Source organism: Simochromis diagramma, unplaced genomic scaffold, assembly GCF_900408965.1.
Source record: "Simochromis diagramma unplaced genomic scaffold, fSimDia1.1 OVJJ01000304.1, whole genome shotgun sequence".
NCBI classification, from domain to species: Eukaryota; Metazoa; Chordata; class Actinopteri; order Cichliformes; family Cichlidae; genus Simochromis; species Simochromis diagramma.
This window is the reverse complement of record NW_024387030.1, coordinates 9,869,443-9,890,915: the sequence shown is the minus strand read 5'-3', so window position 1 is coordinate 9,890,915 and position 21,473 is coordinate 9,869,443. Positions and strand designations below refer to the sequence as shown.

At 41.9% G+C, this 21,473-nt stretch overlaps 2 protein-coding genes across 6 annotated transcripts in view; both read left to right on the top strand.

The window, feature by feature from the left end:
* dync1h1 (dynein, cytoplasmic 1, heavy chain 1) overlaps positions 1–12,678 on the top strand; it is a 29,121-nt gene extending 16,443 nt beyond the window's left edge. Inside the window, exons 49-78 of one of the 3 annotated variants that reach the window (XM_040042420.1) lie at positions 6–179; positions 289–408; positions 532–652; positions 1,254–1,449; positions 1,786–1,903; positions 1,991–2,206; positions 2,317–2,529; positions 2,688–2,815; positions 2,904–3,057; positions 3,241–3,387; positions 3,516–3,666; positions 3,777–4,030; positions 4,165–4,299; positions 4,389–4,483; positions 4,578–4,752; positions 4,838–4,913; positions 5,029–5,189; positions 5,272–5,383; positions 6,482–6,542; positions 6,627–6,750; positions 6,852–6,965; positions 7,059–7,229; positions 7,379–7,596; positions 7,680–7,783; positions 8,772–8,980; positions 9,243–9,396; positions 9,488–9,630; positions 9,757–9,925; positions 10,214–10,338; positions 10,462–10,909. In XM_040042420.1, coding sequence (XP_039898354.1) covers positions 6–179; positions 289–408; positions 532–652; positions 1,254–1,449; positions 1,786–1,903; positions 1,991–2,206; positions 2,317–2,529; positions 2,688–2,815; positions 2,904–3,057; positions 3,241–3,387; positions 3,516–3,666; positions 3,777–4,030; positions 4,165–4,299; positions 4,389–4,483; positions 4,578–4,752; positions 4,838–4,913; positions 5,029–5,189; positions 5,272–5,383; positions 6,482–6,542; positions 6,627–6,750; positions 6,852–6,965; positions 7,059–7,229; positions 7,379–7,596; positions 7,680–7,783; positions 8,772–8,980; positions 9,243–9,396; positions 9,488–9,630; positions 9,757–9,925; positions 10,214–10,338; positions 10,462–10,590 — 4,467 coding nt within the window. In that variant the 3' untranslated portion in view covers positions 10,591–10,909. Of the gene's footprint in view, positions 1–5; positions 180–288; positions 409–531; positions 653–879; positions 1,076–1,253; positions 1,450–1,785; positions 1,904–1,990; positions 2,207–2,316; positions 2,530–2,687; positions 2,816–2,903; positions 3,058–3,240; positions 3,388–3,515; positions 3,667–3,776; positions 4,031–4,164; positions 4,300–4,388; positions 4,484–4,577; positions 4,753–4,837; positions 4,914–5,028; positions 5,190–5,271; positions 5,384–6,481; positions 6,543–6,626; positions 6,751–6,851; positions 6,966–7,058; positions 7,230–7,378; positions 7,597–7,679; positions 7,784–8,771; positions 8,981–9,242; positions 9,397–9,487; positions 9,631–9,756; positions 9,926–10,213; positions 10,339–10,461; positions 10,910–12,393 lie in introns of those variants that run through there. The other 2 variants (XM_040042419.1, XM_040042421.1) reach the window with 2 other exon arrangements.
* Positions 12,679–14,343: 1,665 nt separating this feature from the next.
* wdr20a (WD repeat domain 20a) lies at positions 14,344–21,283 on the top strand. Of its 3 annotated transcripts, XM_040042423.1 has the most exons (4): positions 14,344–14,659; positions 16,600–16,782; positions 17,223–18,566; positions 20,151–21,283. In XM_040042423.1, exons 1-4 carry the CDS (start codon positions 14,396–14,398, stop codon positions 20,202–20,204), a joined length of 1,845 nt encoding a protein of 614 aa, XP_039898357.1. In that variant the 5' UTR covers positions 14,344–14,395; the 3' UTR covers positions 20,205–21,283. The 3 variants fall into 3 exon arrangements, with proteins under 3 accessions (XP_039898357.1, XP_039898358.1, XP_039898360.1); XM_040042424.1 differs by lacking the exons at positions 17,223–18,566; positions 20,151–21,283 and adding an exon at positions 16,889–17,110; XM_040042426.1 differs by lacking the exon at positions 17,223–18,566 and having other exon boundaries at positions 14,345–14,659.
* Positions 21,284–21,473: the final 190 nt, after the last annotated feature.

The window sequence follows — 21,473 nt, the reverse complement described above, 5'->3', positions numbered from 1 at the left end:
TTCAGGCAAACAACCGTCTGGCCAAGCGTGGCGGTCACACAATGGCCATTACTCCTCGTCACTACCTTGACTTCATCAATCAGTATGCCAACCTGTTCAATGAGAAACGCAGCGAGTTGGAGGAGCAGCAGATGCACCTCAACGTTGGTCTCCGCAAGATCAAGGAGACTGTGGATCAGGTGAAGTAGCCTTTTCGTTTCATGAAATCTTAAAAAGCCATCAGATTAGTTTCCCCAATGAAAATTTTGTCAGCTTGTTAGAAGTGCTTGTGTTTGTCTCCTTTCACAGGTGGAGGAACTTCGTCGTGACCTGAGAATTAAGAGCCAGGAGTTGGAGGCAAAGAATGCTGCTGCCAATGACAAGCTGAAGAAGATGGTGAAAGACCAGCAGGAGGCCGAGAAGAAAAAGGTAGGAAGGCTGAACTTTGAAATGACTAGTTTTTAAAGGCTTTAGACATTGTTGCTTAGGCCTGCAATTACGTGTTTAAGTGTTTAAGATTTTAATTTATTTACTCTGTCATTGTGATTCAAGGTGATGAGCCAGGAGATTCAGGAAGCTGTGTACAAGCAGCAGGAGGTGATTAAGGACAAACAGCTGAGTGTCAAACAGGATTTGGACCAAGTGGAGCCAGCTGTTATTGAGGCTCAGAATGGTACAGTGATTCTTGTTCATTTATTCATCAGTGTCTTTAAAAAAAATAATAATAATAATTTACGATTATTCTTTCAGTCATTTGATGTCATAAAAACCAGCAGAACCAGTACAACAGCACTTGGATTGTTATGTAGACTTTGTTAACATCTTCTGCTTACATCCTCCCATCATCATGCCCCCTTCCCTCATCATAAAACCTCATCCTTGCTCACCTGATGTTGATAGCTGTTAAGTCCATTAAGAAGCAGCACCTGGTGGAGGTGCGTTCCATGGCCAATCCACCCGCAGCGGTGAAGCTTGCTCTGGAGTCTATTTGTTTGCTCCTGGGAGAGAGCACAACGGACTGGAAGCAGATCCGTTCCATCATCATGAGGGAGAACTTCATCCCCACCATTGTTAACTTCTCTGCTGAAGAGATCAGGTGACATGAGAGAATCTTTGTTTATAATTGTTTACTAAAAATTTCCCCTTCTGTCTCCCTCTCTCCCCCTCCTTCATGTTTTTCTGTCTTTGCCCCCCTGAACCTCTTTCCAAATTCTTCCCCCCCCAAACACTACTATTTGTATCTTGCAAACACATTCCTCCTTTCACTTAACTAGCCGTGAGTTCTATTAAGCGGCAGCACCTAGTAGAAGTACGGGCTATGACCAACCCCCCAGCTGCAGTCAAACTGGCCCTGGAGTCTATCTGCCTTATGCTGGGCGAGGAGACCAATGACTGGAAAAAAATCAGACAAGTTATTATCAGGGATAATTTCATCAGCAGCATAGTCAACTTTTCCTCTGAGGAAATGAGGTATATGTGTCAGTGTGTTTTGTTTTTGTTTTCTAATGGAAGCACAAATGCCATTTAATCAGTACAAGTGGCACCTGTGATTAGCAATCAGTGTTAATCTACTGGAACAAAGTGTAATCGGCTGGTTTTAAATCTAAGAATAAGCTGATGGTAAAAACTACTGTGCTTGTGATTTCTTGCAGCCAGAAATTAGTAGAAATTGTTCCCATCCCCAACTCCAAACCCAATTCAAAATAATCCTCCACACTGTTCCACAAGTTTGATTTTCTCAATGATTATTGACTGCACAGAGTGCTGCTGTATTGTAACTCCTTGGACTATTTCAACTATTTCCAGCGACTCCATCCGTGAGAAGATGAAGAAGAACTATCTCTCCAACCCAAGCTACAACTATGATCAAGTGAATAGGGCATCATTGGCCTGCGGACCCATGGTGAAATGGGCGATTGCTCAGGTAGAGAAGCCTGAACAATATGAAAATAAGGACTATAACTGGGTAATGAGGGTTTTCGTCTAATGTACACTTCTGCCACTCCTCTAGCTTAATTATGCTGACATGCTGAAGCGAGTGGAGCCTCTGCGTAATGAGCTGCAGAAGCTTGAGGATGATGCCACGGACAATAAGACGAAGGCAGAAGAGGTGGAGCAGATGATCAGAGACTTGGAGGCCAGCATTGCTCGGTACAAGGAGGAATACGCTGTCCTTATCTCTGAGGCCCAGGCCATCAAGGCTGATCTGGCAGCAGTCGAGGCAAAGGTAATTGTCCATAAAACATGCCTGGTTCTGTTCAGATCATCTGTTCAGGACTAAACTGAAGTTTCTTGGAGGAAAAAAAAAAACTCATTTATTATGTTCTTTACTCCCAGGTGAACCGCAGCACAGCCCTGCTGAAGAGTCTGTCAGCAGAGAGAGACCGCTGGGAGAAGACCAGTGAGACGTTCAAGAACCAGATGTCCACCATCGCAGGCGACTGTCTGCTTTCTGCAGCATTCATCACGTATGCCGGCTACTTTGAACAACAGATGAGGCAGAACCTGTTCACTACATGGTCTCATCACCTGCAGCAGGCCAACATTCAGGTATTTCCTACTCCAGTCCACATGTCCAGTCATTTTTGATCAACACGTCTCCAAATGTCAGCCTCATTGTGATTACTAATATAAACCATAGTCACCAGCAAGAGTGCTGTCAATAGATCAAATTTCAAGGTGCTCACTGACTTGATTTTCTCCTGCAGTTCCGCACAGATATTGCTAGAACTGAGTACCTGTCCAATGCAGATGAGAGGCTCCGCTGGCAAGCAAACTCTCTCCCAGCTGATGACCTCTGTACTGAAAATGCCATCATGCTCAAACGGTTCAACAGGTCCGCAAACCTCACCTATCTCCTTTAGGCTGTGTGTTCAGTTGAACTTACTTCTAAACATCTTTGATCTTTCTTTATCTCTTATTAGGTACCCACTAATAATCGATCCATCAGGCCAAGCCACAGAGTTCATCATGAATGAGTACAAAGACCGCAAGATCACAAGAACCAGCTTCCTGGATGATGCCTTTAGGAAGAACTTGGAGAGTGCTCTGCGTTTTGGAAACCCACTGCTGGTTCAGGTAAGAGCTACCTTCTCCAACTGCCAGTGTTTTCCTTGTGTGCTTGCTGCTTGATAATTTTCTTAAAGCTGCCATAATCAAAGGACTAGTTTGTTTAGAGTTGGGGGGGTGTAATAAAAAAACAACTTGGAAAATAGATTTTAATCTCAAGGGAGATTAAATTTGAAATATTTATTTCCAAAGGACGTAGAAAGCTACGACCCCATCCTAAACCCAGTGCTGAACAGAGAGGTCCGCAGGACTGGAGGGCGTGTTCTCATCACCCTTGGAGACCAGGACATTGATCTGTCACCTTCGTTTGTCATCTTCCTCTCTACCCGAGACCCAACGGTAAGGGCACTGTTTATTGTATCAGTATTGATCAACTAACATTGTTATTTGCTTTGTTTAAAAAGTACAAAACAAAACAGTTATACAAAAGTGTTTATCTGCATTGTTATGGTCTCTTGTGTCTGCAGGTTGAGTTCCCACCAGACTTGTGCTCTCGTGTTACCTTTGTCAACTTCACTGTGACACGCAGCAGCCTTCAGAGCCAGTGTCTCAACGAGGTCCTAAAGGCTGAGAGACCTGACGTGGATGAGAAACGCTCAGACCTCCTTAAACTGCAGGGTGAGACAGAAACATTGAGATTCTGTGATAAAATGATAAGACACAGGTGGTGGGAAAAGAGATTGGTGAAATTGTAATGATTCAACTCTTATATTATGACTGTCTTTCAGGCGAGTTCCAGCTGCGTCTTCGTCAGCTGGAGAAATCTCTGCTGCAGGCCCTCAATGAGGTTAAGGGTCGCATCCTTGACGATGACACCATCATCACCACACTGGAGAATCTGAAGAAGGAGGCAGCTGAGGTGACTAGGAAGGTGGAGGAGACTGATATCATCATGGCTGAGGTGGAGGCCGTGTCACAGCAGTACCTGTCTCTGTCCTCTGCCTGCAGCAGCATCTACTTCACTATGGAGGCTCTGAACCAGGTCTGGGCACATCTCATTTGCTCTTTAAACTAGTACTGTTGGTAGTATTGTCTTCTTTTCTCAAAATTGCTGTAACATCAATGCACACAGAGATAGGAACTCGGAATTAAACTGAGCAAATGTTCTCCCTTCAGATGCACTTCCTCTACCAGTACTCTCTTCACTTCTTCTTGGACACGTATCACACAGTGCTGTATGAGAACGCCAACCTCAAGAACATTAGTGATCATTCACAGAGGCTTGCTGTCATCACCAAGGATCTTTTCCAGGTTTATAACATAACTCCTATGAATAAGGGTTGTTTTGGGGGGGTGAATGTAACAGTCATGAGCTTTATATGTGATTTGTGTGGCATTAGGTGGCGTTCAACAGGGTTGCCAGAGGTATGCTGCACCAGGACCACATTACATTTGCCATGCTGCTGGCTAAGATCAGCATAAAGGGCATGACCAGGTAAGAGAACACCTGAGTTACACTAATGGAGCACAAGCAGTCATGGCATACTGCATGAAGCACCGTTACTTATTTATTTTCTCCTTTTTTCCAGTGAGCTGCCATATGATCCAGAGTTCCAGCACTTCTTACGTGGTAAGGAGATCGTACTGACAGGCACACCACTTCCCAAGGTGAAAGGTCTGACCGCTGAGCAGAGTGAGGCCATGGTTCGACTCAGCCGCCTGCCAGCTTTCAAAGACTTGGTGGAAAAAGTCGAGGCTGACGAGGTGAGTAATGGTAGGCCGATGAGTAGTTTGTAGTTTGACTCTTAGAAACTCTATTAGTAATCATTTGTTTTGCTTGTTACTTCAGCAATTCTTCATGTGGATTGAGAGCAACACTCCAGAGCTGGCTGTTCCATACCTGTGGTCAGAGGAGAAGCAGTCCAGTGAGTATATACATTGTGTACAAACATTAAGGCCAAGCAAAAAACAAAACAAACAAACTACAGTGTATATATTTGTATAAATCATATGTGCCTGAACTGTCCATTATATGTTCAGCTACCATTGGCCAAGCTCTGCACCAGCTCCTGCTGATTCAGGCCTTCCGTCCCGACCGTCTCCTGGCCATGTCACACATTTTCGTATCAAAGGTGCTGGGAGACACATTCATGAGCATCATTGAGCAGCCTCTTGATCTAGCTAATATCATCGACAGTGAGGTAATGATCACTTATTTATTTCAGATCAATGACCTTCCCATTGTCACTCTTGCTGATAATTCTTATTTTTTTGTGTCTGTAGGTGAAGCCCAGCACTCCAGTGCTGATGTGTTCTGTGCCAGGTTATGATGCCAGTGGGCTTGTCAGAGATCTGGCTGCTGAGCAGAACAAACAAATCACCTCAATTTCTATCGGTAAGAAGGAAATAAACGTAACTTTTGGTTTACCAGTAATCAGTGGCGGCTCCTGAAAAAAATCTCAGGGGGGGCAATTTTTATGATATCGACTAAAATGACCCATTTAATGAGTACATCAAACAACACAATTTTAATTTGTTGCTAGGTGATTAACTCATACAGTGATACCTCATGCCCACTAGATGGCAACACACAACAGAAAGCTTTCCTCTAGCTACATAAGTTACAGGTAGAAAGCGAAAGAAATTAGCATCCAGTAGCCTTTAAGCAAAAATGAATGTGTCCACTTACTCATTACTTAGGCTACATCAATCCAATGTTGTGTGGTGTAATCAAGCAACAATATAAAGCCGGCTGCATCATATAAATCAATATGCACAGCCTGTCAGCCACGACTTGCGCTGGAACCAACTCCGACAAAAAGTCCTGTTGTATGCTTTTGACTTCTCCTTCGTTGCCTGGGTTAGTTGAATTTCGGGCTTGTCAGGTCCCAACTCTTTAACTTGCAGTTTTTCTGCCATTGTCCTTCTGGCAAAAGGGTAGGTTAGAAGTGATCTAACCGAATTTGGGGGAGGCTGTGCCTCAACCGTTAACAATACCGCTGCCATCGTCTCTCTCTGACCTTATAGCTCACTTAGGCTACTGACTGAGGTAAAATTCTAGAACAGCAAATCTTCGCGCGTTTTCTGCAGGGGCGCAATTTTAAGCGCCCCCAAACCATTTAATTCAGCGACGCTGATAGGTCAAATATTTATTATTTTCCCCTGGCAACCATTTAATGATAGGCTATTTCGCTGCATATCAAGGGCGCTTTGACGAGCGCCCCAGAAGAAGAAAAACACCGTTTGTTGGTTGAACTTTAATGAGTCAGCTGGTGAAAATGTTAAAATACGCCTGGCTGTATATGGGCACACACATAGTAAAACTATCATTGATGAATTTTTAAAAAATATATATTTTTACTCCTCCACATTTGGGGGGGCGGAGCCCGAGCGCCCCCTATGGGCCAGCCGCCACTGCCAGTAATGTAGATCAAGTGCTTAATGAGAAATTTTGAGGATATTGTAAATAACTGCTTACTGATGTTTTCCACAGGTTCTGCTGAAGGTTTCAATAAGGCTGACAGAGACATCAATACTGCTGTCAAGTCTGGCAGGTGACTAATGTGGTTTCTTTGTGTTTGTGAGACTGTACAGTTTGTGTTCTTGTACTGATATCCTGACTGTTCCTTGTCCTGCAGGTGGGTGATGCTGGAGAACGTCCATCTGGCCCCTGGGTGGCTGATGCAGCTGGAGAAAAAACTTCACTCTATGCAGCCTCATGCCAGCTTCAGGCTGTTCCTCACAATGGAGATCAACCCCAAGGTATATCACATCATTCATTAGATTTGTCATTTAGACTTTGATTAATTCATTGTCAGTTTTCACTACTTCCTGTTTTTCATGCCGCTGTGTTTTACCACCAGGTGCCAGTGAATCTGCTTCGTGCTGGCCGTATCTTTGTGTTTGAGCCTCCTCCCGGCGTCAAGGCTAACATGCTGAGAACTTTCAGCAGCATCCCAGTGGCTCGCATGTGCAAGGTAACATAATGGACACACACAAATGTGAAGAATAAACGATCAGTGCTGTCCAAACATTCTCCATGTAAATCATGTTGTCCCATATCCACGCAGGCCCCCAACGAACGTGCGCGTCTCTACTTCTTGCTTGCTTGGTTCCATGCGGTCATCCAGGAGCGCCTGCGTTACGCACCACTGGGCTGGTCCAAGAAATACGAGTTTGGAGAGTCTGACCTCCGTTCTGCTTGTGACACGGTTGACACCTGGCTGGATGACACTGCTAAGGTTGGAGAATTAACACTTTAAATGTTTTCTAGTTTTTGTATGACTAATCCTTTCCTCCTTGTAGCTGTTGCCTAAATCTATTAGATAATGGTCAGTTTTAAATAATATGACCTTGCTCCACTCCAATCGTTACACTCATGCACACACAGGGTCGTCAGAACATCGCTCCAGACAAGATCCCCTGGGCAGCTCTGAAAACCTTGATGGCCCAGTCAATCTATGGAGGTCGGATCGACAACGAGTTTGACCAGCGGCTGCTCAACACCTTCCTGGACCGCATCTTCACCAAGGGAAGCTTTGACAGCGAGTTCAAACTGGCTCTCAAAGTTGACGGACACAAGGACATCAAGATGCCTGATGGCATTCGGTCAGTATCTGATAAGTTTTAGCTTTTGTTGTTCTTTGATAAACATTCTCTGTTAAGCGTCTGATCATTTTGATTTGTTACAGACGTGAGGAGTTCATGCACTGGGTGGAGATGCTTCCTGACACTCAGACGCCATCTTGGCTCGGATTACCGAGCAATGCAGAGAAGGTCCTGCTTACCACTCAGGGTATGCTGCTGTTGCTGTTACTGAACGACAGCTTGTTTTTCATCTGTGTTCCATTTATACTTAACAAGTTGAGATTGAATATTCTCACTGGGTAGCTCATTAACCAACTCTCTCTCTATTCTAGTGTCATAACTCGTACTTTGGCAGGCTGTCGCCGTGCAGTGAGAGGTCGAAATCTTAGATTTAGTTGTTTTTTGCGTCTACTTTGGACAGAACACTGTGTGCCGGGTATCAAAAAACATGTTAAAAACATTCCTTTTCCTCATCTCTCATCCTTCCATCAGTTCTCTCCCCTCTTTACCAGTTAGTTTTCAGAAGCAGCCTTCTGTAGCATAGTTATAATGTGCAGCGTAGCTGTAGTCATAGCCATTTTACTTTAAAAGGTTTTCTTCCCAAAGGATGGGTGTGGGTCTCCTCACCCTTCAGCAGCTGTATTTCACAGCCATCATGTTGCTTTGCTTAGATGTTATCTTGTCCCACCTGCAGATTAGGACTTCAAACATCCTACCATGCCTGCTTCCCATCCTTTCACTCCCCCTCTCTGACCTCCACAGTCATGGCTGCCAAAGCATCCATCCCTTGAGCACATGGTCCAGTCTCCCCTTCCTTCATCCCCACTCCACCACAAACTTTCTCCCTTAAAACCCACCCCTTTTATTATTTATTTATTTTTTGGGGTTGTGCTGATTTCTTTTACAGATCCAGTCATTCAGAAATGTGGATCGTTATCCACTTGGCAATTTCGTTTAAGGTTACATGTGTTGGAATTATTGCCTGAAGCCTTGTGTATTTTGTCTGACCCAGTGTAGTCCTATTTTTTTTTTTTTTTTTTTTAATTTTTTGATAAAACAAACCCTTTAACCCATCCTTGAGGTAAGGTGTTTGTTTCTTTTCTGTGATTAATTTCTTCTTCCCTTCCTACATCCCACCATGGCCTTGTCTTCCACCTCCCTCCTTGCCCAATCACTCCCTCTGCCGGGCTGCGCAGGCACTGACATGATGGGTAAGATGCTGAAAATGCAGATGTTGGAGGATGAGGATGACCTTGCCTACGAGACTGAGAAGAAGGAGCGCACTTCATCCACATCTGACACCCAGCCAGCCTGGATGAGGACCCTCCACACCACCGCCTGCAACTGGCTGCAGCTCATGCCGCAAACGGTTAATCCTCTCAAACGCACAGTGGAGAACATCAAGGTAATGACAGAGAATAGAGGGCTGGCAAGCAGGCTTGTGCTGACAATATCCTTCTTTCATTTATAACCAAGGAATTGTTTCACCGTCGGGTGATTTTCAATCTTTGTGCCTGAAATGTGAGGTAATCGGGTATAACTGACTTTAAAAAGTTTGATTTTCAGTAAATTAACAATTTTTCTTTTTGTTTCACCAAAGCACATCTCTCTGGCTTCTAATTTATGGTTTTGTTTTGGCATTAATATTATCTTTGTCCAAATACCAGGACCCCCTGTTCAGGTTCTTTGAGCGTGAAGTGAAAATGGGAGGTAAGATGCTTCAGGAGGTCCGTCAGGATTTGTCCGACGTGGTACAAGTGTGCGAGGGCAAGAAGAAGCAGACCAACTACCTGCGAACACTCATCAGTGACCTTGTCAAAGGTTCTTCACTCAGACTATTTGATGTACTTTAATGAATTTGTTTATTTGTTTGAATACTTTATATACCTGTGGTATACACCCGTCTGTTCAGGAATCCTCCCTCGCAGCTGGTGTCGGTACACAGTCCCCGTCTCCATGACTGTAATCCAGTGGGTGTCAGACTTCAGTGAGCGTATCAAACAGCTGCAGCAGATCTCCCAGGCAGCTGCCAGCGGGGGTGCAAAGGAACTGAAGGTACTGTTTGTGCACACATTCAAACAAGCTTTGGTTCTTAAATAGTTTGGTTAAAAATGAAAACAAAATGTGTTTTCATTTTCTTTTTATTTCTACTCCCGTGTCTCTTCCTCTCATCATTTCCAGAACATCCATGTGTGCTTGGGCAGCCTGTTTGTGCCAGAGGCTTACATTACCGCCACCCGCCAGTATGTGGCACAGGCAAACAGCTGGTCCCTGGAAGAGCTGTGTCTCGAGGTTAACGTCACCACTGCTCAGGGCGCCTCACTGGATGCCTGCAGCTTCGGCATCAAAGGTTAGACTTAACACATATCATCTGATCTAGTTGGCGGCAAAAGCACTGCACAAATCAGATAACAATGCGGCCTTTAGACTGAACAGACAGCGTTGTAATTAAATCATATCCATATGAATTTAACATGTTTTTTTTGTTTGTTTGTTTAATATGGACTGAAATCTAACCTAAAAAAAGTGTTCGCAGGACTCTAAAACATGCTACTAACTGTATTTGTGGTCTAATGTAGTGAGTTGTAAAGACATGAATTTCTCTTTCTCATTCCAATCTTGCTTGCTGCACCCTCAGGTCTGAAGCTTCAGGGAGCTACTTGTGCCAACAACAAGCTGTCTCTGTCCACCTCAATCTCCACTGAGCTGCCTCTCACTCAGCTCCGCTGGATCAAGCAGAGTAATGCTGAGAAGAGACACATGGTAAACCCCCCCCCCAAAAAAAACAAAAAACAAAAACAGCCCCATTGGGATCTAAAAAGCTAGATTTTGAAATATAGCTACGGAGTTGTCCTTCTCACCTTTTGTGTTTTCCTTTCGCTGCAGGTCACTCTACCCGTGTACCTGAACTTCACCCGGTCTGACCTAATCTTCACCGTCGACTTCGACATCGCCACCAAGGAAGATCCTCACAGCTTCTACGAGCGTGGAGTTGCCATCCTGTGCACAGAGTAATTGAAACTAGACGTTTCCTCACTCTAAGTCTTGATTATGATCAAACCACATTTAACCACTTATATTCATTACCCCATAATAGTAGTTGTAGTCTGTTGCATTCCAATATGAAACCTGGTTAGAGATGTTTGTGGAACTGCAGTGAACATGTAACAGTTCTTAGTGTTCTTAGAAAGTGTTTTGGAAGGTTGAGGAGACGTTGTCTGATGGTTAATGAAAAGAAAATGAAATTTGGAAAGGAAAGTTGGGAAAAAAGATGTTTTAATGGAAGAACCAGCATGTTGTTGTATTTAGATGGAATAAAGCTCATTGGAATGAACTGCTTGGTCTTTGTGTTTTAATTAATGTTGTGCATGGTTGTTGCTATGGAGCTCTTTTCTTCTTAGGAGCCTGTTCAGACTGGGAAGTATTCTAAAGGAAATGTTTAAGTGAATCACACACATGCCAAAGGAAACCTCAGTGACATAATGTTCTTTCTTGTGAAGCTGATATGGATTGTCCCAAATGCAATATCAGCATTGTAACTTTAGACAGTTTTTTCCTGAATGATTTTTTTCCAAATTATATAAAGACATCTGGACTGAACATGAGACAAAAGCAAAGTTCACCAAGAAATCTCAAATGTAAACTTGTTTTTTGCCCTCTGTCACAGTCCTCCTTTTAGTTACTTTTTTTTTTTAATGAAATGTAATGAAACCTTCACTGAGCTGCCAGGCAAAACTATAATTATCCATTACTGCCACCTGCTGGTTGGAGGGGTAAGTATATTACCAAAGTTTCATGACAATATGCATAAAATATCTGTTACAGCAATAGCTGTTTGGCAAAACCATTTTTATACACTCACTCTCTTTTAGAAGGTCAAAAGTAGAAGACAATAGACTGACAAGGCCAGGTGAGCCTAGTTTCCCTGTTACTCAAACCTAAGGAGTCAAATCAACAGAACCATCTGGTTAAAAGGAAGGAATGCACAGACCAGCACAACACCAAAAGGCCATGTTTTGTTAAAACCCTTTAAGTGAAGCTAAAGGTTTGCACTTAAAATCACATATTAACTGTTTGAGATAACATTACATTGTTCAAATGCTTACTGACTTAACTGCAGACACTCATTTCCAAAAGGACTTTCCAGTTTCTGAATAGGCTGCACAAAATAAACCTGCAGTCTGCAGACATATGGGGAAAATTAACACATGAACCTCCATGAACCACTGGAGACTTAAATATTTTACTTTATTCATTCATTTGGATTTGAGCAGCTCATTTGAACAAAAATTAGGTTTTGATGAGTCACCTGTGACTCAATTTTAAGCAAGTGGTAACCAAATGCCATCTTAACGATCAGGAGGTGCTCAAAGTTAACTATTCATGAATAAACAGAGTGCAATTCCAAATAACTATTTACAGTATTTCAGTCCACCTTAAATCTCAACTGTTAAAGAACTCTAACATGGTTCAGATGCAGAATTGTTTCCTTCTTGTTCATCGTCCATGTTGAAGACACACTGCTTCTTCCTGTGTTCCAACTCAATCATGTCTGTTCCAGGGAGACTCAGCTTTCTCTTGTACAGAGATCCAAGGTTACACAAGCAGGGAGATCTCTCAGAGGAGCAACCCAGCATGTGAGATGAACTCCCCGCCGCTGAGCTTTGAGGTTTAGGTGGATGAAGTGTGGAGGATCTTGTAATACGCAAGCCTGAATCATCAAGCTGCAATTCCATATCAGAGATTTGTCTGTGTGTTACTGAATCAGTTACCCTTTCTTCTGGAAGATTTTTACAAGCATCCCTGTCACTGTTAGAGGGAAGAGTGTCCAGTTCACAGACCAACCGGTCAGAGTCACTTCCACATTTCATCTGGACATCCAGAAGATTCGGCTGTTCTCTCAGACAGTCTCTCTTGTCATTTTTTGTCCCTTCTCTGAGGGCAACAGAAGCAGAGTGATTACAGATACATCGCTTGCTTCGGCCCGAGAGTCGACATCCTCCTTTTCCACCACCTTTTGCCTGCTGCCTCGATTGCCTGCTGGAGACATTGACATTTGACTCGTCAGAATCCTCAGAGCTCCCATCGTACGGGTCCAAATCCTACAATCATAACAAGCGCACACATTTTAATTCATGATCAGCAATGTGCATTTTCAACACAAATGGATGAATGAGAGGAGAGTGCATACCAAAGAATAACAGCCATGCCTTTCTGCAGGCTTAAGTGTTAATGGCAACGGCCTCCTTAAGACACCACTCTCTGGTGCACTGCTCACACATCCCTAAACACAACCACCAGAGGTTCAACATCAATAAGTTGGCAGTTATTTTTACAAAGATCGGTGCATGTCTGGCTTTATATGTTAAATGATCACTGAAACTGTTTTTCCCCTACTATTTGAAAAATGCTTAAACTATACTATATACTTCCAAATTTGCTTATTATGTCAGTGTCTGCGTGCATGTATTGCCCAATTGATGAATTCAAGCAGTACCATGGTACTGGTGTCGGACCATCTTGGACTGATTTCAGAGTCAGAATCTGTGCTGGACTCCATGTTGCACATCTCCTAACAAAAAACAAAAGGTCATACTAGTCCAACAGTATGCAAGTGGTCTAAGAAGAATGCAGAGCACCTGCAGATGGGCATTGGGTAAGTATTCTTACCATGTAATTTAAAGTAAGCTGGTCCATACTGCTGGGTGCTTGTCTATCAGTGCTGTCTGAATGTAGAAAACTATATGTAGGTTACATTGCAATAATGATTAAATCAAAAGACAGCCAATAACATATACGGGTGATTTATTTATTTTATTTTTTTGGAAAAGATTGTGCACATGTTACGTTGACACCACAAATGAAAATGAATTAACTAGGAAAATACCACGTCTAAGGAGGAAAAAAAAATTAAATAGTAATCACTGATACCTGGAAGTGGACGTTGTCTTCTTCTACTTCTGTGTGCCATGACATTTAGCGCGTGAAACAAATTTTCTTTGGAAATAACGCAAATATGTCGAGATAAGATGGTCAGGAATGCTGGCAGCTTAATTAGAGAGCAGGTGCCTTGAATAAGAAACAGCCACGTGTGGCCACAGTCAGGTGAGCAGTCTGCACAACTGCACTGTCACAAGTTTTAAACACCACAGACTTGGCTAATTTCAAGATTGTGACAAAATAATACGTCCGGTTGTTGCTTTTTCAAAATAAAACGTGTACCGGTCCTGCGTTTTTTTAAGTTTTAAAGCTTATTCTAACTAAAATGTAAACATATATATTTTTTGTATGAAATATATATTGTAAACTGTACTTTAAGAAAACAAAAACAGCAACTTGATCATAAGCTTAAACGTGTGGTTGATCGAGTAGTAACTTACTATATATTTATATATAAACAGTGCAAATATCTAAAACTTGTATTTTTTATTTTTCAAAATGTATTTTTTTATTTTTTCATTTTTTTTTTAAATACAATCAAGCCTAGTTTATGGGAGCTTGTTTCCGTCTCTGAAAAAAACTAAAAACAACAAAAATAAATAAATAACATAAATAAATAAACTTATTCCTGAGTATTTGAAATTTCGAGATATGTAAATGTTCACTCACGGGCGAAAATTAAAAGCAAAATTAAAATCTGTGGCTGAATCAAACTTCTGTGTTAAGTTGATAATGCAAGGTCTTAGATAAAGCTGTCACAACTTGTTGAAACCAGTCGCATCCCTTCCACCAGTTCCACCGTGAGCCGTTGGGGGGAACGGGAGAGTCGGAACGGCCGCTCACATCCGTGCGTAAGATCCGGCCTGGGGGAAAGGGATGAATGTTAATTTCAAAGATGGCGGCGGAGGGAGGAGGGAAGGAGATGAACGAAATTAAAACTCAGTTCACCACTCGGGAAGGCGTCTACAAACTTCTCACTCACTCCGAATACAGCCGTCCTAATAGGGTGCCTTTCAATTCACAAGGCTCCAACCCCGTCAAGGTCTCTTTCGTGAACGTCAACGACCAGTCAGGCAACGGCGACAGGATCTGTTTCAATGTGGGCCGTGAGCTCTACTTCTACATCTACAAAGGCGTTAGAAAGGTAGCATGCTAATGTGGCTTATGCCTGAGGAAATTCGCTATGCTGCAAGTTAAAATGCCACACTGCTGTGTGAGGTGTTGCAGGAGTTTAGGCGTGTCAAGTCACTCTGACAGGTGCTTGACTTTGAAATTAGCTGGCAGCTAGCTATTTAGCTCAAAGCTAGCCTATTAGTTAGCTAGCCAGCGTAACTGGCTAACGTTAGCAAGCCAGTAGCTACCCCGAGGCCAGGGGCTAAAACTCCCGTCTCCTATCCGTCACTCTCTTTACACTTGATGGCGAGTTTTTGTAGTTTTGCAAATATCATGTTGGTGAAGTTGACCTACTGTAACGGTTCAAGTTGACAGAGCTTAAATGGCGTTTATAACGGGCTTGGTTTGTAATAAAACTGTCAGTGTCAGCATTGACAGATTTACGTTGCCACCCTTGACACCTGTAGAAGACCTTTTGACTGACAGATATCGACAATCACGGTGATGCGGATTCATGTGGCTAACTGCTGCCGTAATGGCACTCTGATTTTGGCTTAAGAATTCTTCTTGAGAGGCTGAGCTAATCAAACTGAGCTGATTTGGTATATTTTTGGTATTTAATAACAATCAATGGGCACATACTGTCATTGTGATCTGCTACCCCATAGTTGAGCATAATGTGGAAATCACATAGCAATTAATATGAATACAGGTCTCCGCTGTCATTCAGTATCAAAATTAACTGTCCACGTTACTGTTGATAAAAAAATATGTTGTCGCACCTTAATGTGGTTATTAACGGATACCTGATTTGACATCACAGATTGAATGAGCTCTTTGTTCAATTGAACCTGCGTATAAAAGCATTTTCCATATTTACACACAAACATGTCATGTGTAGCCATTTTTTTTTCAGAGGGAAATAGTTGTATCCTGGTTGAAGGTCTGCCATATATTTGAGCTGTTTGAAGCAATTGGGAAAAGGAAAAAACTCGTGTGACCTCAGGGTTTTTAATATGTGCAAGTTAACATAGTTAGAAAATGTTAAATGCCAGGTTACTACACAGTTGGCAATTACTTCAAGTCATATATTTTGGAAGGATTTGTAAGTAAGAAATGTATTCTGATATATTGTAGCAGACATACTTTTTGAAAACAAAAAACACAAACAAACTAGAAATGTACAGTAGCTAGAGTTGTACAGTAGCCATCACTGTTGGCACATACTGGTTTTTGGAAAACATCTGCATGTCAGCCCTCAAGACAATGTGTAATACAGCAGGTATGTTTAGTTGTATTGTAACATGATGAAGTTTTCTTTCAGCCTTTGTTTCTGCCATTGTGAGGCAGAAGTCTTGTGATTTTGTACTTTTTAGTGGACTCTTGATCAAGACCTCCATTGACACGTTTGCTCTTTGAGGCAAGACAAAAACAGTCGCATGTCATGGAAATGGAGGAACCCCTGAGTCATCACCTTACCCTGAAAAGAATTTTCCGTTCTACCAGTTGTTCAAACTGTTAATCATTAACAAATTTAACTGTTGTGTTATATTAACTGTCTGCAATGTATGTACTGCAGCTTCTTCACAGTAGTATAATACTGTTTCCTTAAAATGGCTAAAACAACTCCTTTTTGATCAGTTTTTCTATAGAGAAAAGGCATGCCCTTGCTCTTCATGCTCTTCTGTGTGTTTTTCAATGTTTAGTATTTTGCTTCCAGTCACTTGTCTTATATGCGGTTCAAGATGCTTGATTTAAAACGCACTGGCTCAGTCTTAAAGGCAGAGCTGATTGGCTTTTTTCAGTTTGATATAAAACACGGCACTCTCAGCTGCTATGGTTTATTACTGGTAGTGTGACTAAGTATAGACTTTGCCATGCAGTAGAGTAGTTGGGCATTTTAGATATTTGAAGGTTGCTGCAATCTGTATGCATTCATTCCCCCCTTGCAATCTCGGTCTCTGTTTTCAGGCCGCTGACTTGAGCAAGCCCATAGACAAGCGCATTTACAAGGGAACGCAGCCCACGTGTCATGACTTCAACCACCTCACAGCTACAGCAGAGAGCGTGTCCTTGCTGGTGGGTTTCTCAGCAGGACAGGTACAGCTCATTGACCCTATCAAGAAGGAGACAAGCAAGCTCTTCAATGAGGAGGTAAGTCTAAAGGACACAGGTTGGAATAACATCTATGTACTATTTTTGTAGTACTGTTTAAGGTTGCACCTTACCGTCACCGTACATATTATTATTTTTTTTTTAGGAACCAGGAAGTGACTATATGGTGCTTGCATGTCATCCAATCCCACAGAATTGATTATCTTCTACTCCACAATTAATTTACAACTGATAAGATTTTTTGTGTGATGAATGCATCGATATTCTTATGTATTTAATGCATCTTAATGAAAAAAAAATTTAATAGTAATTTTTACTTGACATTACCAAATGGCCCAAAGCTTGTTGTATTAAAAACTTAAAGCTTGTTGAGCATACCAACGTCAATTTTACTGTATTAAAATTATTTTTTTTTGTCTTCCCCTTCTCTTCTGCTCTCTCCTGCCTCTCAAACCTCAACCTAATTTTTCTCCTGACAGAGATTAATAGACAAGTCCAGAGTAACATGTGTGAAATGGGTGCCAGGCTCAGAGAGTCTGTTTCTAGTGTCTCATGCCAGTGGGAATATGTACCTGTACAATGTGGAGCATACCTGCGGCACCACAGCGCCACACTACCAGCTACTCAAACAGGGAGAGAATTACTCTGTGCACACTTGCAAGAGTAAATCCACGAGGAACCCTCTCCTTAAATGGACTGTAGGAGAGGGAGCTCTGAATGAGTTTGCCTTCTCTCCAGATGGGAAGTTCCTCGCCTGTGTAAGCCAAGACGGCTTCCTACGGGTGTTCAACTTTGATGCTGTTGAGCTTCACGGCACCATGAAGAGCTATTTTGGTGGTTTGTTGTGCGTGTGCTGGAGCCCTGATGGAAAATATATAGTTGCGGGTGGAGAGGACGATCTAGTGACTGTGTGGTCGTTCTTGGACTGCAGGGTCATTGCTCGAGGTCACGGCCACAAGTCGTGGGTGAGTGTGGTGGCTTTTGACCATTACACCACAAGTGTGGAGGAGAGCGACCCGATGGAGTTCAGTGGCAGCGATGAGGACTTCCAGGATCAGATGATCCACTTTGGACGAGACCGGGCCAACAGTACACAGTCTCGACTTTCTAAGCGTAACTCCACAGACAGCCGGCCTGTTAGTGTTACATACCGGTTTGGCTCAGTGGGGCAGGACACTCAGCTGTGCCTATGGGACCTCACTGAGGACATCCTTTTCCCGCATCTTCCCCTCTCACGGACACGGACACATACTAATGTGATGAATGCTACCAGCCCTCCTGCAGGTGCTACAATAATCACTAACACCTCTAGTAACACTACTAATGGAAACAACAGTGGTGCCAATACTCCTGGCATTAACTCCATCGCTACTACTTTACCACGTTCCAACAGCCTTCCCCATTCTGCTGGCACCACAACAACGACGGCAAACAATACCAACAAAGCCAGCAGTGGCGGTGGAATCAGTAGTGGTATTATGGACAGCGCCATCGCTACAGGTGTGAGTAAGTTTGCTACACTGTCACTCCATGATCGGAAGGAGCGCCACCACGAGAAGGACCACAAACGCAACCACAGCATGGGTCACATCAGCAGCAAGAGTAGCGACAAGCTCAACCTGCTGACAAAAACCAAAACAGACCCTGCCAAGACTCTGGGCACTCTGCTGTGCCCGCGCATGGAGGACGTGCCCCTCCTCGAGCCCCTCATCTGTAAAAAAATAGCACACGAGAGACTGACTGTACTCATATTTTTAGAGGACTGTTTAGTGACTGCTTGTCAGGAGGGATTTATTTGCACATGGGCGAGGCCAGGCAAAGTGGTAAGTTCTTTTTAATGGAGGAAATGGGAGGAAATTTGAAATGATGGCGCTTATGAGTCGATAAAGCGGTTAAGAAACTAAACTTATTTTGAACGCATATGTTAAACTGTGGATATTTGGAATACAATTTATAGCTTTTATAGTCAAATTGCCACTGAAGTAATAAACATAAGTTATAAGACTTGGTTTAATGTACACCTGCTTTCCAATGCCCAAGTTTCAGGGGGAGAAAAACAAACATCCTATGCTATGACAATACAGTTTGTGGTTATATAATCCAATAAGATAGAATTTTCTGTGGACCTGTCAGGTGAAGGAAGACATAAGATGTATTCATTGGTTCGCCATAATGATCTCGCAATGCATAGCCAACAAGTCATTTGCATATGCGGTCACATTCAGAGGGTTATGGTTGGGTTCTTGTCATCAGATGCATTTCCCGTTCAACAAGATGGTCAAATTTCATCAAGCTCAGACACTCTCAAATCTCGTGCACACTTGTTTTTGCTTTTTTTGTTTTTGTTTTTATCTCTTAGAGTTTCTATTTCCCATTAGCAAAGCAATGATCAAATCATGCAGGTGATATAAGCAGCTTCTCAGTTATAGCTAGTGCTGACTTTTGATTTCTCCAGTTAAAATGACTTAATTTTCTGCCATTAGTGACACTTACTTTGTTAATTCTGTAAAGGCTCCATTTAAGCTGTCTCTTGGTTAATGTGCTTTCTTCAGTCCACTGACTTTTTTGTGATGAAGACATTATCACTCTGCAACCACTATTTATGTTGATTTTTGTTGCCCAGAAGACAATTATCTATCAAATTAACATTTTGAGCAAGTGAATTTTGTGGTGTCGGTATGTTTGAGCTGTGATATCAGTTATCAACATTAGATCTTATTTTCAGGTTTGAGATGCAGGTTGTGAACAGGTTGGCTTAATCATTGTTAGTCTTCATTAAAGCTGCGACCAGTTTAGGCCAGCTGATCGGAGACCTAAACTGAAACTGTTTGGATTTGATAAACTGCTATTGAATCCCAACCCTGCTCATATTTCACCCTTTATGCTAATAGCTCTGTATTTGCCCAGGCTCTCTGCACTTCCCCACACGCTTACAGCAAAATATGTTTGTGCACACTTGCATATCCAGAATTGCACATATAGTCTGGAATATGCAGCATAACTAAAAGTCTACTTTGTATTGAAAAGACATATGGTTAAAAATGCTTTAATGCTGAGGTTATGGAAAAGTTATTTTTTTTAATACAAAACCCATGGCTACAGAGAAGTGTGCTGTGTTAAGGATCCAGGTGCATTGTAATAAAATGTCAAATGTTCATAAAGGTCCCATCAGGAGGGTCATAAGGCTAGTTATAAAGTGAAGTGCCTTGATCGCGGATGTTATTACACCAAGCATTTATTTAAACCGCTGTGCACAGGCTCTTCATTTCTTGCATCGGTTGGAATATGGAAAGATGGGACGCATTTTCTAATGAGCTGTTTGTTGTTTGATTTTTTTTTTTTTTTCCTTTCTTTGCTTCAGTATGTGGACTTTCCCAATGCAAATCTCCTTGTTTTCCTTTTTTCAGGGTTTATTGTCATCCCAAAACCAAGCCAGCTCTCCCAGTGGAACAGTAGTATAGCCACAATATTTCTGCTGCTAAAGAACCCTGCAACCCAGAGTCTGATGCTGCTCTTCACCCTGCAAGCATTGCAAGTTTTCCTTTTCTTTTCTACCCCTCCCTCTCCCAGTTTTGTTAATGGCTTTTCTGTTGTTTTTTTGTTTTATCACTCACTCGACCTAGAGAAGGAATGGAACAGGAAAAGGTGTGGTGCAATTGTGGACTATTGTGCTTTTGTTCTCGAGTTTTAATACATTTTAGAATTCTTTTTTTAAATCTTTTTTTTGTTTGTTTGTGCGTGTGTGTTTGCGTGCGTGTGCGCGCGTGTCAAATCTCATTAGGCTTTTCTGGAATTAATGCTTGGCTTTGTTAGATGCAAACCAGACAACTGTGGCTTGAGACTAAAGGGATAGTTCATTTAATTTTCATAATCATCTTTTTTATTTTAATGTTGTCATTTAACCCAACTCAGGGTTACTGACTAAAATATGAACTTTAGAAGAACTATCCTTTTATGACCAAGTGCGTAAGCATCTGAAATTTTTGCATCCATCCACATTCACCCACCACTTCTCTTTTCTTGAATAGAATCTCCCCGTTGATAACTTTGCACTGATTTTTTTGTTAGCTACTTTGTCGTTTTTTTGTTTTATAACTTGTCTAATGAAACAAAAAAAGAGAGTTGAGGATTGCCTGGTTCCACTTGGCTTTACCATCCTCAGTCTTGAATTCTGAATCTATATAGCTGGATGCTGCAATCATAGTCTTTTTAAAGAAAAAAAAAAAGGTTTGCACTTAAATTAGTTTATAGAAGAATATGGCTTTACATTTTTTTGGGTGTGCTCAGAACTCACAGATGGCTAACAGTAGGTCAAGAAAATGATAAAAAATACAATTAAAACCTTTATCTATTGAGCATTTATTTTAATATTATTTCAGATTTAAATCTGCTCTGTATCATAATGTGTATATTGTAATTAATTGATTTGATGGGGGCCTAAGCAAACTACCATTACTCCAGTGGAAGTTTTGTCATTGATAGTTATATTTCTAAAGCCTAAAGTATACATATTAATAATATTAAAATAATCTTGAATACACTGTTTGCCGTTTTCATTCATTCCTGCACTCACGCCTAATTCATTTGGTAAAAAAAACAAAACGCTGTAATGTGTGTTGTGTGGAATTTCCAGTGAAAGTCTGGCAGATACTTGAATCTTAATGCTGCTCAACTTCAGAACTGCTGTTTTTAATTTATTTTATTATTTTTCTCCAGATTGAAATTTTAAC